At 45.9% G+C, this 18364-nt stretch overlaps 1 protein-coding gene across 2 annotated transcripts in view; it reads left to right on the forward strand.

The window, feature by feature from the left end:
• Window positions 1–1154: 1154 nt before the first annotated feature.
• The window catches only part of SLC25A20 (solute carrier family 25 member 20), a 108664-nt gene continuing 91454 nt past the window's right edge, over window positions 1155–18364 (forward strand). For both annotated transcript variants that reach the window (XM_029601275.1, XM_029601278.1), the window contains exons 1-2: window positions 1155–1303; window positions 1408–1541. In XM_029601275.1, coding sequence (XP_029457135.1) covers window positions 1437–1541 — 105 coding nt within the window. In that variant the 5' untranslated portion in view covers window positions 1155–1303; window positions 1408–1436. The remainder of the gene's footprint in view (window positions 1304–1407; window positions 1542–18364) is intronic.

The following is an 18364-nucleotide window of genomic DNA, read 5'->3' on the forward strand; positions in this document are numbered from 1 at the left end:
GTTACCCTGTGCTTTCTTTTGGTTCAAAATGGGTGATTGAACCCACTTAACAGCATTCCTTACTTCTTTGAGCCTGAACAGTTTTAGTGCTCAGGAAGCCAGCAGCATTAGACCTGATGAACTCATGGCCCAGTACTCATCTTTGTTGCCTGTTCGATCTGAACTTTCGTCCTTTGCAGGGCCGGCGGAAGCACTAGGCAAGCTAGGTCTAGGCTATGGCGCCGACTATTAGAGGGTGCCGCTGCTGCTCGCAAGCCAATGAGGCAGGGCGAGGTGGCCACTTCAAAATTCTGCCCAGCCCCTGCCTCACCCTGCCTTCCCCTCCACCCCCCGGTCATCCATTGCCCCTACCATGTGACACAGGCCAGCTAATGGCACCAGTAGCCCCTGTCACATGGTAAGGGCTAAAAGCCACCGGCACCATCTTGGTTAGTGGCAGCTGATCGCTCCCAGGCCTCCCCCGGACCACCAGGTGTTTTCATGAGTCTTGGCGCGGGGGGGGGGGGGGGGGGGATATTTTATATAAATTTGGATTGACAGCGGCGGCATGTGGTCCCCGCCCCTGGAGTTGGGGCTGCAGGGTTGCCAGGTAATCATGAAAGAACAAGTACTATTTCCCAAAAAACAAGGCCAAAACACATGAGATTAAAGCTACTTTTATTAGAAGGTATTTATACACAGAAAACACTTAAAATAAAGTCCATGATCAAACAGTTATTAATCAAATAGACTCAGGAAAGGCAATTCTTACCCACTGGAGTAATATACAAGATATATGGTAGATCAACTATTGGGGATCTGACTAGTACCTGTGACCTAGACTGGACACTTGTCAGAGCCAGAATGCTGGGCTCGATGGACTTTGGTCTAGTCTAGGATTTGGTGGGCTTGCAATAGTATTTAACTCCCTAAACTTTCCATCAGATTTTTGTGGGTTACATGACATTACACAGATTGTTCCAGACATTATGCGTTAAAAGTACATTTTTAAACTCACAGTCTCAGCCACTGAACTCTGTAGCTTCTTCAAAGTGAAAATAAGAACACCCCCACACACTGGTTCCTCCCACCCCCCCTCCTCGCACATGGGTGGCCCCCCCACACACTCGTTCACCCTCCCAAGCAGGTGCCTAGGGCGTCTAATCCCATTGCACCTGCCCTGGTCCTTTCTCACTTCTATTTAAATTGTCTTTTGTAAATAAAGTTTGTTAAGTAAAAAAAAAAAAAAGATTGGCGCGGAAGTGGAGGAAAGGTCGTCAGCTGCGGAGGGGCGGGAAAAGGCTGAGGGGAAGCCGGAGGCTCGGTGAGCTGGGACACAGAAGTTTTATTCCTGTCAGCCGGTTGTTTTCTCCTTTTTGCTTTTGGTTTATTTTATTTCATTTTATATTATTATTGCCTATTTGCCAGAATCATCCCTTCTCCCCGAAGTCGGAAAAATGTCGAAACAGCCGCATCCTATCAGTCCTGTGAAGAACTTCTTCGCGGGAGGCTTCGGTGGGATCTGCCTGGTCTTCGCCGGCCACCCCCTGGACACCATCAAGGTGGGAAGGCTGGAACCCACGCCCGCTTCTTCCGTCCCCTTACCCTTTCACCCACTCCCGTAGCTGCAGGAGCCTCCTAGTTCTCCTCTCCCTGCTTCCCTTCATGGCTGCTGCTGCTCCGGGGTCTTCGTTCATTGTACTTTGTAACCGGACCTGGAGAGGTGCAGAGTCCTCCAGAGCCACACACAGGAGACTTGGAGCCGGGAATGGTGAATTCTAGGTGAAAGGTCTCCTATAAAGCTGGCGCACGTGTGGGCCCTGTCTGCGGAATACTCGCCCTTGCACATGTAACTGAGTGTAATCTGCCATGAAACCAACTTTAGTAAAGGCGGAATATCAAAAGTTCATTCCAAATAAATACAGTGCATCGTTCTTAGATGTAGTATGCTTAAATCATTGTTACAAGTAAATACAATATGAGTAAATGTTATGCATTTTTTTTTTTTTTTGAGGAGCTGTGAACAGCCAAACCTTTTTTTTTTTTTTTTTTTTTGTGGGGGAGGGGGGCAGGATTCAGAAAGTAGGTTCTTCATTGCATTTGCCATTCAGTAGTCCACATGATGCTTAAGTATTCTTCTTTCATGGAGATACTATTGTATCACAAAATTTCCCTTGTGGCTTGGAAGGTAATATGTAAAATATGGTTCCCCACAGATTGGGCATATACACCTGTACATGCACCTATGTGACTGTGGGAAATTACCCATGTCCGACTTATCTTGGCCACCCTGATATGTCCTGAAAATTTAGTGTGAATGGGATACAAAGCCAAAAATGATTAGGTGATATGATTTTGGGTATATATTTGTGGAATACATGGATAGCCTCCCCCTTGTGTACTCCCAGATGTCCTGGAAATTTGATGTGGATGAGTTTGGAAAACCCCCAAGTTATTAGGTGGTTTAATTGCACATGCAAATTCATAGAATGCATGGCTCCCCGAAACAATTTTCCTTCATGATCCCCCATGGGCCCCCACATGCATTTCTAGAAAATCTGGTGTGGATTGGGTACCAAGTGAAAAAGTGGCATAATTCAATGCATGTATTCATGCAATAAGAGAATTCAGAACAAATTCCCCTTTCAGAATCCTTGTGTCCTGAAAATTTGTTATGAATCGGATGGAAAACAAAAATATTATTGAGTGGTATAATTGATTGTGTGTCTGTGGAATACATGGATCCCTTTCAGAAGTATGTCATGATACCTGTGGACACCTTATAAAAATTTGGTGTGTATCGAATACAGAATGAATCAAAATAAAAAAGTTGTTGGGGATGACAGTTGCATGTGAATCTTTGTGGAATTCATGGATCCAGGTTTGACTCCCTGACGTGTCCTGAAAATTTGGTTGATAGAACATCCCACAAAAAACTGACCTTAGCCCTGCTTTCTCCTTTTTTGGCTTCCAATTTAGTTGGAACCAGGAGTGGGAACTGGTACCTTGAGTCATTTTCTACAATCTGAGGATAATTTTTCTCCTATTTTATATCTCTACCCAATTTATTATTTTAGTCCAATCATTTCAGCGACAATCCTTGGCCTAGAGGCCATCCACCAGGCTTCTTCCAGGGCCCTGCACTCATGGGCTGTAAATCAGGCCACCAAGTGTTTCTGTTGTGAAATGACTATAAATCCCTCCCTTAGTGGCTGTGAACACTGCCTCTGTAATATCCCTGGCCAACTCCAAGCTATGGAAGACTTCCTTGTTGTTCAGCCAGACAAGTCCAGATACAGGAGAATGTTCCTCCTACCAGCAAATGGAAGCAGAGGACCCAGTTTTGAGCTGATGTCTTCCTTTTATATCAGTGGTTCTCAACCTTTTTTTGTCCTGGACAGATGGTTCTCACATGTGTGACACACTGAACATGTGACCATCACAGGGCTAAATGTAAACATGCACTCTGCATCCACAGGAATCCCCTCAACCCCCACCAATGAGTGCAGAGTAGATCTAGGGCATTACCCTGGACAACACGCCATACAAAAAAGATATTCTGGTTCTGATGACATCTCAGTAAAAGCAAAACAAACTCCCTTTACTACCAGGCACAATAGCCTGGCTATTCAAACAAGCATTCCCCCAATAATTCCAGCTTTGCCTCCCCTATCTACTTAACATGCCAGCTCTTTGTTGAACTCTGTACATATTTCTGTTACAATTTTTTGCTAGAACTATAACCATACTTATTCCTATAATTATTTATATGCCTTATCACTATTAAGTAGTTGTTGTCTTTGACTGGTTTTCCTGTCATTTCCTTGCTAATCTTTACTGTTACTATGTATCCCATATAGCCCCTCCTACCTGTTCAATGTAATTTCCACCTGCTGTTATACTGTAAACCGATATGATGTCGCTACGAATATCGGTATAGAAAAGATTATAAATAAATAATTTACCACTAATGCATATCCTATTGGTAAAACACAACAAATAAGATTGATACAAATGCCCTACACGCTAGTAAAATACCTCACCTCGGTCACCCACCCAGAACTGACCTTCACCAAGTACAGGAAAACCACAAATTATAAATATGGAGACAAACCGGGATGGAAAACCAAAAAAGCCACTCTGCATGCAGTGCGAACCTGGAGAAATGGAAAGAGAAATATAGCACCTAACAGACTCTCAGGATTTGCAATAATACACACAAACTAACCTGCACAAAGTTACTCTTGTATTATGGAACACACTCAAACAGTAACAACCCTATCTAAGAAATACAACTATTAAACCAGGCCCTAAATACTAATACATTTCCTATTGGGAAAACAGAATAAGCCAAGCTGTTTAAAATGTTACAAAACAGCTGCTGAACAGAATATCCAACAATTAAAAACTCATAAAAATTATTAAAACATGTCCAAATATCAATAAAATATTTCAAAACAGCAGACATCGCATAATACCCAATAATTAAAATGGCAGTCAATCAAGAAAAATAAATTTAAAAAGCCACCTTTACTTACCCTCTTCAGCAACTCTCCTACTCCTTCCCCTTCCAGGCCAATAGCACTCACCAGAAGCAGCAAGGAATGCTGAAGCTCTGTCCTCACAGTCCTCTTTCTTAGTGCCCATAACCATTCTCGGGGTCTCTCACACCAGTCATCTTCCTGACCAGTCTCTCTCTCAATCACACTCTTATATACAAGCTCTCAATCACACTCAAATGCTCTCGCACCGATTCACACCCACTAGCTCTCACCCAGGCTTCCATTCACACCCACACACACAAGCTCTCACCCAAGCATCCATTCACACCCACTAGCTCTCACCCATGCACCCATTCACACCCATAGACACACAAGCTCTCACCCAGGCAACCATTCACACCCTCAGACACACAAGCTCTCACCAAAAACTTCTTCCTTCACTGCAGGGATGGGCTCCAGTTCCGCCGTGGCTTTAGTCTGGCGGGCCTTCTTTCTTCACCGCCACGGGGATGGGCTCCCGTGGCGGCCTCGGTCGGGGTCGGATTTCCTCTTCGCCGCCACAAGGATGGGCTCCCGTGGCGGCTTTGCTTGGTCGGGGTCGGGTTTTCCTCTTCGCCGCCACCGGGATGGGCTCTTGTGGTCAGGGTCGGGTTTTCCTCTTCGCTGCCACCGGGATGGGCTCCCATGGCAGTCTTGCTTCGTTGGGGTTCGACACTGCCATTCCACCCACCCCACCCCTGGGCTATGTGATGCCTGCTTCACCGGCAAATCAAAGGCTTCCTCCCTTCTTCCTACTCCCACTGGCAGGTAGAGGGGAGGAGGCTTCCGATTGGTCTGCGCAGGGGCAGGCAGAATGAAGGAGGCTTCCCATTGGGCAGTGGGGATAGGAAGAAACGAGGCTTCCAATTGGCCCACGGGGGCTGGAAAAAGGGAGAAGGAAAGTACAACGGGGCAGTGGGACACCAGGAGATGCGACACACCTGTTGAGAAGCGCTGCTTTATACAGTCTGGCACTGCAGAGGAAGACATCAGTAGTTCTCTGCCTCCAGCAGATGATGGATGTCGTCGGGTACTGTATTACAGGAAGGAAACAAAGATCCAGGATAGGTTTCTGGGGCAACAGTCTAATCAGGTTCATTTCCCCAAGGTGAGTCAGGACCAAGTCCAAGGGAGATAAATGACAGGCTGACTGATCTTCCTACTCTGCTGGAAAATCTAGAACCAGGAGAACCAGGACCTCTCCAAACAGCTGAGCATGGAACTTGCTTAAAAAGAAATAAGAAAAAAGTACCTCTCCAGCTCCTGCCATTTAAGTCAGCAGACTTGGGGGGAAAAAAAAATAAAGAGCAGGTAGAAATAGTAACATAGTAATGACAGCAGCAAAAGACCAAATGGTCCATCCAGTCTGCCCAACAAGTTTTTACAGTTGTAACTATTGCTCCATGCAGGTTATCCCCATGCCTTCTGTTAAGGGTAGTAACCTGCACAGAACGGCAGTTACTATCCTTAACAGAAGGCATGGGGTAACCGGGGTAGCGACTTGGTCCATTTGCTTCTCCAGCCACCTGCTCCTCCCCCTTCCGGTACTGGATAGCTGAGAGAGGAAGAAAGTGTGCACACTGCAGAGCATGCTGACTATACAGCATGGTAGGCACCTTTTGTCTAACATGTGATGGGGAAAGCATGCCTGCAGAGCAGACAGAGAGGAGAGAGCGACGGCTGCCTGCCAGATTTCTCCTTAAAAGTATTACAGCTAATAAAAAATGCTGCAGCGAAGGTTGTGACTGGTACAAATAGAGAACGCATTTCCTCTATACTAGCTTAATTGACTGTCTGCCTATTAGATATCGTATCAAATTTAAAATTTTGCTGTTAGTTTTTTAAGCTATTAATGGCCTTGCCCCAGGCTACTTTAATGCAGCTTTGAAACTTTACTTGGTTGTCTTTCCAACATCTCTTGTCTGTTCCATCAGTTAAGTAGGCATGGCTGGCATAGTCTAGAGAACGAATATTTTGTTTCTGGAATGAGTTACCAAATGAAATTAAAACAGAGACTTCAATTGTGAGATTCCATAAGGTATTAAAAGCCCACTTGTATAAGCAAGTTTATGGATAAGAAATTTCTCAAAATATACTCATAAATATCCAGCTCCTAATACAGGAAATGCAGGAAGGGTCACTGTTTATATTTATTCAGTCATGCCATTAGCGAGTTCAGGGATACTGTAGGATATTAATGGATCGGAACTTGAACATATTTTTCACTAAGGAACTATATGATAGTATGATACTTGCTGGCTATTGAGTTTTTTTTTTTCATTTTATGTTTGTAATGATTAATTTTTGTTCTATGTTTTTGAAATTATGAATTTTTATTGTAAGTAGGTGAGTTATATAATATTTTAAATATATACATAATCACCCCTGGAAAGAGGTAAGGGAGACACAGATGAGAAAAAGGGCGATGTGTTGGAGCAAGTATAAAGACAGCGCAATGTCGGCCTTAAATCAGGTGCAGCTGTCGCCAGAAGGAGCAGTGGGGGCTCAGGATGCCTGAAGGAGCCCTGGGAGAAAGTGGAATTGTGTCCTTTAAAGAAGTGATACATTAATTCTCACCAGAATTTATAAGATTGATGCATGAGGCCTGTTGTGAGATAAAGGGACAAACAGACTTGGAGGCCCTGTGGAACCCAGGTGAAAAGTGGGAGTATCCACCTTTTGAGAGCCCAGGGGACCAGGACTCTCTCCCAAAGAAGTCTCACTTGACACAGGGAAGAGATTCCTTGCCCACAAAGTCACTGGCACCCCTCAATGAATAGAGTGAGCAATTAGAGGAGGATGACCAAAAATATTCTGAAGAAAGAGGAGAGGATGCAGCAGTAAGATTGTTCAGGAAAGAACTGGCAGCCCTTAATGACAAGATGACACAGTCCTTAAGGTTGATTGAGATCCAGGCAAAGGAATCAAAGTTCAGGAGGGACCCAATCTTGCCAGGAATGAAGAAGCCCACAAAAGCCTTTCCACTGCATGCTGCCATTTGAGATATGATTACCATGGAAAGAGAGGTGCCAGATGTAACCTTTAGGACCATGAAATGCCCAGAGTGGATGCCCAAGGAGTGGCGATAAAAGGCAATACCATTCTAGTTAGGGGGTCAGTATTAAAGGACCCCAGGATCAAAAAGTGAGTTAGCAAGCCTGTTACAGGCAGTGGCTTGTGGCAACTACATGGCCTGGGCTATGACTCACTGGATTCAATAGTCCCAGCCAGAGTCAGAAAATGTCAAGCCCATAGTGGAGAAATAGTCTGCTTGAAGTCAGGAACAGCTTTCCTGGCAGATATTTTATACAGTTTAATTAAAATGGCAGCTAAACAGCTGGTGACAGGGGTAACTGCTGGCTGGTTGTTATAACTTAGAAACTGGTTGGCAGACTCTGTATCTGTTGTGTCCGTCGGTTCCCGATGCCCTCTCTCCGCCCTCCTTACCTCGTTGGTGCCTCCCTCTTCGCCTGCGGGAAGATTGGCTGCCGCGGCGTCCTTCTGCCGAAGTCCTCCGGCGTCCCCGGACTGGCTAGAAGCTGCAACGCACCATGTTCCTGGAGGGCCTAGAGGTGCACGCGTGGTGCGGCCCCGACTGAAGTACTGGCGATGGCGTGAACCTCAGGGGCGTCCCCCTGAGATGATGTCACCCGCGACAGATATATAAGGTCTTAGAATTTGCTAACAGATTGAGTTAGCAGGGGTTGGGTTTCTCTACCTAAGCTACTCTGCCTCCTCGGACTTACCAGGGGTACCCGCTCCTTGGGGGGCCTCGCTCTCTCCTTTGTTTTTCAGGTGACAGTCTGGAACCGGTACTCTCTCCTCGAGGGCCCTCGTTCCCAGTCTTGCTCCGTATTCTCTTCTGCCTGGAAGTCATCACTGCCAACTACATCAGTGAGTTACCATCGCTCTTTCAGAGCTTTCCCTGGAACCATGTACTCGCTCCTCGAGGGCCTATACATTCCAGCTCCTGGGCTTCTATGAGACATTGTGTGTTCCATCAGGTTTGGTACATGAACTCTGCATACCCTGCCTACTCACTATATTTCAGTTTCTCTACAGCTCAGCCTCCATCGATCGCTGTTCCAGTATCTGAGGGACTGCAGCCCAGCCAGGCATTCCAGCTCACTACTGCCACCTCTGGTGGTTCAGTATATTGTCTAATAAAAGAACTAGTGTGTGTCTCCTAACTCTGAGCCTGACCGGTTGTCCCTCTCGGGATCTTCCCCTGGGGGCGTGGTCATCTGCCACTGGTCCAAGGATCAACCCACAACTCTCCTAAATAACAACAGATTGCTAACTCCCTAGCAGATTGGCAACTCCTAACACAACAGTATCCAAGGCCAAACTAAGCATTCAAAGGGCTACTGTTTTTTGGGAGGAACTAGAGAAACTGGTAAAGGAATTGAAGGAATCAAAGCCCCAAAGGCTTCCAAAGGATAGATTCAGAAGAGCTTCAGAGAGAAATTTCCCATGAAGCTGATATATAAACACCAAGCAGTATAAGCCTGGGAGGTCTTTCAACGCCCAGGAGCAAAGCAACAGAATAGGATGCAGCCATTTTGTGACAATCTGGGAGTCCATTCCTCTCCTGTGCCAGTTCTACCCAAATAACAAAGGCCCAATGGGCCCTTGAGATTATTTGGCAAGGTTATGTCCTAGAATTAAAGGCCCCAGTTTCAGACACATTTGTCTCTTCACCTTGCAGGTATCCTCTTAGGAGGATTGCAATTTAGGCACAAAGAGGCAAAGGGAAATATTCCATGTACTTCATAGTCTCAAAAAAAGAAGGAACATTTTGAACAGGTCCCTGAAAGTAGCCCGGTTCAGTATGCAGACTCTGAAGTCAATCATCCTAGCAGTAAGACAAGGAGAGTTTCTAACATCATTGGATCTGGCAGAAGCATGCTTCCATGTTCCTATCAGGGAGGAGCATCGCTGTATTAGGAAGACAAACTGTCTGAACATATACGGGTTCCTACTGGTTTTCCAGTAGATTTGACATCACTTGCTCTCACAAAAAATGTGTTTTTCAAGAGGATTTTTTTCAACAGATTAAGGGAACAGCAATGGGGGGTCATGTTGGCCCCCGGCATTGCTTGTCTTTAGATTTCAGCTTTTGAGGATAGATTTTTGTATCCATGTGTTTAGTTGAGGGTTATGCTGTGGCTTTGTTATATTGACAGTCTTTTTGTGGCTAGGAACTGAGGAATCTTTTCAAGATTTATCAAGTATTTAAATTCTTGTGATCCCAATATACATTTCTCCTACGTGGTATATACTAGCCACATGGCGCTTTTGGGTATGTGGATAAATGCGGTCATCACCCACTTTGCATAGGAAAACAATAGATTATATTTTGCTTTTGCAGTTTGACAGATGCCATCCACGCAATATGAAAGAGGGGACACTGGTCAGCCAATTCTTTTGGCTGCGTCAGGTTTGTTCCTCTTCAGATTAAACAGGCGGCGCTTATGCAGATGTCCTTTCTAGAAAGAGGTTATCCATGTAAAGTTATTAAACGCGCCTGTAAAAGGGCACATTTTTGCAATCATGATTGGTTGTTGAAAAAGAAGCCTGCGGTCCTTTCTGATAGCGGAGTGTCTGGTAATATATACATTAGACTAACTCATAATATGGTCAGTATAATTAAATCTCATTGGCCAGTGCTGTGTGAACTTGGTGTATTTTCTAAGCCTCCTCTTTTTGCATATACACGTGGTAGGAATTTGTGGGATGAATTTATGATGAAGTCATGGACCCTTGGGCCAAGGTGGAGTTGGTGCAACCTGCAGGGAGGAGCCCTGCAGGTCCTGGTCCCTGCCGTCGGCTAGTGGAGCTGGACAAGGCAGAGGCCCAACTGGAGTTTCTCCTGTACCAGCCCACGTTCTCCTCTGGTTGAGCCTTTGAGTGCCAGGGCTGAAAGGTCTTAAGGTGGGGGCCTCTGCGGATGGTTTGGAGGTCCATTGGAGTAGGTGAAATACAGGTGATTCTGGAAGCAGGACAGGGTCAGTGGCAGGCGGCGTTTGGAATATCCAGGAGGCAGGCTGAGGTCAATACTGAGTATCTGTCTGAACGGATAGGCAGGTCAGGAAGGCAAGGAGAAAGATATTCGGGTAGACAAGGAGACAAAGAAGGACTGAAGTCAATGTTGCTGGAACTGAAGAATGAAGACTAGAACCACAGGACATGAGAATAAAGACAAACTGGAACTGAAGGCAAACTGAAGAACCAAAGATGCTGAAGCAACTCATACTACTATAAGTAGACAGACCTGTTACTGAGACGAATTGGGCAGCATTGCCCTTAAATAGGGCCTAGACTGACATCAACAGGGGAGGTGGGTGGGGGGAGGGGAGGGGTGTTTCTCACCACAGTCCCTTTAAATAATGATGAGGCACGGTGCTCAAGGCTGATAGCATTCAGGTGCGTGCCGACAGCAACTGCAGTGGTATGGCTGGTCGGGCTGGAGTGCGACGCTATCTGTGTCTGGAGGCAGCGAGGGCACGGCTGAGAGGTGAGGGTAGTGGTTCGCGGGATTAGCTTGCGGCTACCGAACATAACAAGTTAGTCTTGACATTTTTTTTACCAATGCAGAACAATGGGTTTGATCAAATTAGTGGGTTACATCAACCATGTGGTGCATACAGGGTGTGTACTCTTTCATTGACCACCTTGGAATTTGTACATTTGAAGACTTTTAGAAAATATTGGATTAAATCTATAACAGGTCAATCAAGTAATCTAATCTGTCATTCTGTACCCATGTAATTTGATCTATGTCGGGAAGACATTTCTTATGTTAAAGACTTTGGTAATAGAACACCATAGTAATATACATTTTATCAAAGTTTCTCTTTTGAAAGTTTAGTGTTAGAGCTGTAGATTTACATATTGTCCCCCTTCCGGTCATTAGTGCATTCTGATGCACCCATACCTAGGCGATTGTGGCAAGACCGTCAACAGGACATGCTCAGAGTACTGCATATAACAGAAAAGTTGGGCTGGGTAATGAACTGACCCATGAATCAACTCCAATCCTCACATTCTCGGGTCTGTTTAGGAACTTGCTTTGACACAAAAGTGGGGATGGTATACATGACATCCAAAAGGATTACCAAATTGCAGGGCCAAATGAGGGAATTGATGATCACCAAGGTGCCTATAATCTGAGTGTGGCTGCAGGTATTGGGCTCGATGGCAGCTGCAATAGATTTGGTGCCATGGATGAGAGTCAACATGCGCCCCTTACAAGGAGCCCTACTGTGAGGCAGTGGTCTCCCCAGAGTCAGGACTTTAAGCAGTCACTTGTGCTACCTGAGCAGGTGAGGCGGAGCTTGGAAAGACGACTGACCAAAACTGATATTCAGTAGGGTCTCTGTCTTGAACCCTCAAATTGGATCAGGAACACAAGTCTGAAGGGCTGGAAGCACATTGCAAGGGACAAGTAGCACAGGGACTATGGTCTACCATAGACCAAGTTGGGCAATAAACTGGCTAAAAACCAAAGCCATCAGATTAGCCCTGAACGGATTTCTGCCCAAAATAAAAGAAAAGGTAGTCTGATTTTTGTCAGACAATGTCACGGCAGTAGCCAACATCAACAGGCAGAGGGGCATTGGGAGTCTCCCAAGTAGCAAGAGAGGTGGAAGTACTACTGTATTGGCGGCATCTCACCTCAAAGTGCTGTCAGCAGTACACACTGCAGCAAAGGTCAAGCTTCCTAAGATGGCAGATCTTATGCCTAGGAGAATGGGAGCTGGCCAAGGAAGTGTTTACTCAGTAAACCCACAGTAGATCCCACAGTAGGACTTGATGGAGACCCAGGCGAAAACCAAGGCAGAAAAGATTTTTGGCCACAGAAGGGAGACAGACTACATGGGAGTGGATGCACTACTGCAACCTTGACCAAAAGAGGTTCTTCTGTACGTGTTTCCTCCATGGCCCCTGGTAGGTTGGGTGCTCTAGAGAGGATAGTTCCTGAGGAGCTAAAGTATATGCAGGATTTTAAGGCTTTTAGAAAGAAGATATAGTTTTGTTCTGTGAGGCTTTTTCAACATAAGCTACTGGCATGTTATGTTTGTTTAATTATGATTTTATGAATTTTGTGTTTTGACTGTATTTATCTGAAATTGAACATTTTTATTAACATATCACTTCCAAAGTTGAATAATCATACAATCGTAAGACAATCTGCACAAAAAATGATAGAGCTCTACAAGAAAAACAAATGAGTAATCAAATCGATACCATTTTGACAACCTTTCTTTTCCCCCATCATTCTCTTCCAACAACCTAAATCCCAAATCCTCCCCTTATAGCCCCCCCTCCCAAAGTATCAGTGGAATTAGCCATATATCAATATCCCCACTATTTCCTTATCCACATTCTTTTTTTTATTTTTTATTAATTAGTCATTTTTATTGCCGTCAAGAATCAAAAGGTACAGCCACATAAGAAGCGATGTGGTACACAAATATATATGACGACATGAAATAACATTTCAGTCATATAGATTCCCCCCTTTCCCCTTCCCCTGCTGCCTAAAACCAGAGCGAATTTAACACATTAATAGAAAAGAGAGAACAAAAAGAAAAACATAAAGAAAAAGAACTATAATGCAACATGGGCAAGCGCAGAATGTTCACTAATATTATGTTGAGCTTAATAAAGGTGATACTATGGTGAAAAGTAGGATGGTTTGTTATGTCTCCAACTCAAGTATGAATCCCAGGTAGCATTAAACCTGTTAAGTCTATGGTGTTTAAATGCGGTGATTTTGCTCATAGTGCATGTTTCATCCAATACTTGGATGGTTGCAACTTCCTGTGCTGCTGGAAGACTGAGAAGTGCCAGTTCCTTCGATAACTGAATTATTTTCTGCAAGATTTGAGATATAGTTCCTTCTGCCTGCTGCCATAATGTTCATATTATGGGGCAATCCCACCACATGTGAATAAATGTACCTCGGGAGGAACAGCCCCGCCAGCACAGATCACTTGTTTTGGAGCTAAATCTATGAAATCTAGTTGAAGTAGAATACCATCTGTTTGGTAGCTTGTAACTGTTTTCTTTTAAGGTTGAAGAGATAGAGGATGACTTAATTGATTAAAAAATAAGAAGCTAGTCCTCTTCAGGGAGGGAGTGGCCTAGATCTTGTTCCCAGTTTCTTATATGGGTGGGACTGTTCCTCAGAGAAACGTTCAATATCACATACAATTTAGAGATCATCCCCTTCATTAGATTAGCATGCATACAATAACCTTCAAATGTGGATCTCTCCCTGGAAAGTAAGGATCTCCCCTGAATGTCCAAAATAAAATGTCTAAGTTGCATGTAGTGGAGAAATTCAGACGGGGGAAGACCATATTTGGTGTGGAAAGCATTAAATGGCAAAATACTATCGTTGGTATAAATATGCTCTATATGAGTGATCCCCTTAGCTTTCCAATTTTTGAATGTGCTGGTGGGCAAGCAAGGAGTGAAGTGGGAGTTATAGAATAGGTATGAGGATTGAAAATAATGGGAGTTCCCCACCAGCTTATTTTTCCAAGTACCCCAAACAGTTAAGGTGTGTTGTGTGATAGGAGCCCATTCTGTCGGGTGTCACCACGTGTGGTGAGGTTGCCAAAGAGTGGCAGGTAAAGGCATGTCAGGCACCCAATACTGCTCTGTCTGCACCTATTGCTTGATGACTACGGAATTGTGCCATTCTACAATGGGTCGTAGCTGGGCTGCGTCATAATACCATACCAGGTTAGGAATACCTTGACCTCCATTTAGTTTAGACTGATATAGAACTGAGCGGGCCACCCTGGGGGGTAGCCGCTTCCAAATAAATCTAAGAAGTTTCTTTTGCCATGATTTTAATGAGGGTGATTGTACTGCACTGAGATGCATTTGTCGTATTGTTAATCGACTTGTTTCCCGTCGATAGCAGGGCTGAATTAGCCATGCTGTCATGGGAACTGTCCATCAGGGCCCAGGAGGCGGAGCTTAAGAAGCAGAGTGTAGAGTTTCGACACTCTGCGGCTGCGCGTGTGTTCCCGCGCGGGAAGAATCAGTTCTCCTCAGTCTGTTTTTTTCCGCGCGCAGGAGCGCAGCGGAGCTTTTTTCTCCTCACAACTTTTTAAAAAATGTCTAAAAAACAGTCTGGTTTCAAACCTTGTCCCTGCGGTAAGATCATGTCCGTCACAGACGGCCATGATCGCTGCTACCGCTGCTTGGGACCGGACCACGATCAAGATATTTGTAAATTTTGTCGACAGATGTCCCCGAGAGCAAGGCGTCATCGGGCCTACCGGATGATGGAGCTAAAATTAACTAATCGACCGTCGACCATCTGCTCCTCCCCCGGTACGGGAGTACGGACGCCTCCTCAAAAGAGAAGATCATCTTCATTAGATCAACAAACCTCCGGGACCGGAGGTAAGCGAAGGAGGGAGGATAACCAGGGATCTGGTTTTCTTGGGCATTCCACTTCCAAAAATCGTCGTGGAGCCGAAAAACGCCACAGCTCGACGGGCCATACTGGGCCGGAGCAGGCGGGAAGACTCCCCTCTAAGAAACCGAGTTCATCGAGGCCGGCACATACAACGCTACAACCGGCGCCGAGGGATCACGAACCGGCACCGTTGGAGCAAACACGGAGCCATAAACAGCCGGCGCCGTCGGAGCCGAACCCGGGATCGGGCAAGCCGGCGCACTCGGATCCGCATCCGGGGCCGAGAAAATCGGCGCCGTCGGAGCTGAGGAAACCGGAGCCGAGGAAACCGGAGCCGTTGGAGCCGAGACAAGGGCCAAGTAAACCGGCGCCGACTAAACCGGCGCCGTCGGAGCCGATATCGGAGCAGGGACATACAAATCCGGAGCCGATAGTACACGCGCAATCGGCGCCGAAACCGGCGTCGGGAACAAAGCCCTACAAAAGACGGGAAAAATCACGACATTCCCAAAAATCCTCGGGCGATAGCAATCGCACTCCAGCCAGACCTTCTCGTTCGAGAAAGGATGATGCTGCAGGTAGCGAGACTTCCCAGACAAAAGTCTCGCGCCATAGGTCCTCCTCATCATCTTCCGCACATACCAAGCGGCACAGGCGACATTACTCTTCGGATCATACCAGAAGTAGTTCCCTACAATCCTCTTCCTCAAAATCTAGAGGACTGTTGACACCGTTAGAGAGACGACCTATTCAAATAACTTCATCGTCCTCCTCTCGTACACCTTCTAGGTCTTCGACTAGACACTCCTCTCGTAGAAGTTTCACTGATACCGAGAGAAGACGTTCTAAATCATCTCCTCGGACAGACCACTCAGGACCGGAACTTCCACTATCTCCTCACAAGCGACACAAAATGCCGCAACATACCCAAAAGGCATTCTGGGATCTCTCGCATTCCCTAGCGGGATTTTTTGAGACACTGCAAACCTCTTTTGTCTTACCACCAGAAGATACCTCTGCCCCATCAAAACCGGCAGATTCCGCACTAGAAGGGCCGGTTGATCCGTTACCAAGATCTGAGCCAGTGCAAACACAGCCGCCGTCCCCGGTTCACTCTCAGATCTCACAGGATGTGTCTTTATCATCGCACTCCTCTCCTTCCTCATCTACTGGATACCCTTCGGACCCACCTGAAAAACCAGCGGAGCCATATTCTCCCCCGGAAGATCTTTCCTACCCCAAATTCGTTGAAAAGATGGGCTCCATTTTGAAGGTGGAAGTGCAAAAGCTGCCGGAACCCAGAGAAGAGACCTTAGGCTTGTTAAAAATATTTGACACACCAGGGGAGCCTACATCTTTGCCCCCCCATAGTATGCTGCACAAGGTACTGCAGAAATCGTGGGAGACGCCCTTCGGGATTTCAGCAGTCTCCAGGAAGACGGACGTAAAGTTTAAGTTACAGAAAACGTCAGAGTACTCCAATACCCAATTGCCACACGACTCTTTAGTCGTAGAGTCAGCTTTACAAAGAGCCAAGAAGACAAAAACACACGCCTCTAACCCACCGGGTAAAGACAATAAATGCTTGGATGATTTCGCCAAACGAGTTTATCAAAATGCGATGCTAACTTCACGCATTTGTCACCATCAATTCTACATGGTCCAGTACATGTATGAGTGTGTTCAGGCGACAAAAGGGATGTTTCTCACCGCTGGAACCGAAGTTCCTTCCCCTATTCTGGACATGGAAGAATGCTCCCGACATTTGCTGAGAGCAATCTATGAAGGGTTCGAGAATTCCTCAAGAGCATCAGCTACTGCAATAGCAGCGCGCAGACTGGCGTGGTTGAAAGCTAGTTCGATTCGAGATGATTTGCATGATCGACTAGCCAATCTTCCCTGCATGGGAGACAATTTGTTTGGGGACCGTTTCCATGATACCGTAAGCAAATTGAAAGAACAAGCGCTGGCGGTCCAATCTATAACCACGCCAACTCCTTCCAGGAAGTACTATCCAACGTCTCGTCGCCAATCTTTCTCTCGACGACCTTATAGGAATTATCAACCTTTCAGAACACAGCCTTACCCAACATACCAAAGGCAACAAACACAAACTCCTCATCAGCAACAGCGGAGGGGTAAACCGAGGGCACAAAGACAACAACCGCAACAACAGGCAGCACCTGCGGTTAAGCCTTCGCAATCTTTTTAAGCATCAGGCCACCACCACCTCCCTCAACAGCACCCCCAGGCAGAATCACAGCCCGCTTTCCTGCCTGGGAATTGATAACAACGGATCAGTGGGTACTCGAAATAGTGAAGAATGGCTATCAGCTTCAGTTCATCAACAATCCCCCAGTTCCGCATCTAGCGCAGCGAGGTTCTCAAACATCTCAACCTCAGCTCACTCAGGAGATAGCGCACCTCTACCAGCAAAGGGCGATCAGATATGTTCCCCCACAGGAATGGAACAAAGGGTTTTACTCCCCCTATTTCCTAATTCCAAAGAAATTGGGAGGCAACCGCCCTATCTTGGATCTCAGGGAATTGAACAAATGGATAGTTCGAGAAAAGTTCAAAATGGTTTCGTTGAAATCCATTCTTCCACTATTGCAACCCAAGGACTGGATGTGCTCCATAGACCTCAAGGAGGCATACACACACATTCCAATCCACAGATCCTCTTGGCGGTACCTCTGTTTTTTACACAACAACCAGCACTACCAATACAAGGTGCTTCCTTTTGGTCTTTCGGCAGCACCCTGAGTTTTCACCAAGTGTATGATAGTGGTGGTGGCCCACCTCAGACTACAGGGTCTGACAGTCTTTCCCTACCTGGACGATTGGTTACTGGTAGCGTCGGACCCGACATTGCTAATGCATCATCTCAAGATTGCAATCAACTGCCTTCAAACTTTGGGATTACTTATAAATTACCCCAAATCCAACTTACAACCTACTCAGATACTCCACTTCATTGGAGCTCGCCTAGACACTCTTCGCACAAGAGCTTTCCTTCCACAGGACAGACAGATAACAATTCGGTGTCTTCTTCAATCACTGAAGACAACAAGACACCCGTCAGCTCGACAGATACTAATAGTCTTGGGACACATGGCAGCAGCAAACTTTATGGTACCAAACACGAAACTACACATGAGACGGCTTCAATGGGGTCTGAAAAGGCAGTGGAAACAACACACACAACCATTGCAGAACCAAGTCACACTCACGATGCAAATGAAGAAAGACATAGAATGGTGGCTCCTAGACCACACCTTGACAAAGGGAGCCCTGTTCAATCCCCCGCCACACAATGCAGTCCTCACAACGGATGCATCTCGGACGGGATGGGGAGCACATTTGGACCTCTTGGAAACTCAGGGTCTATGGATGCCAT

This window comes from Rhinatrema bivittatum, chromosome 4, assembly GCF_901001135.1.
Source record: "Rhinatrema bivittatum chromosome 4, aRhiBiv1.1, whole genome shotgun sequence".
In the NCBI taxonomy this organism is placed as follows: domain Eukaryota; kingdom Metazoa; phylum Chordata; class Amphibia; order Gymnophiona; family Rhinatrematidae; genus Rhinatrema; species Rhinatrema bivittatum.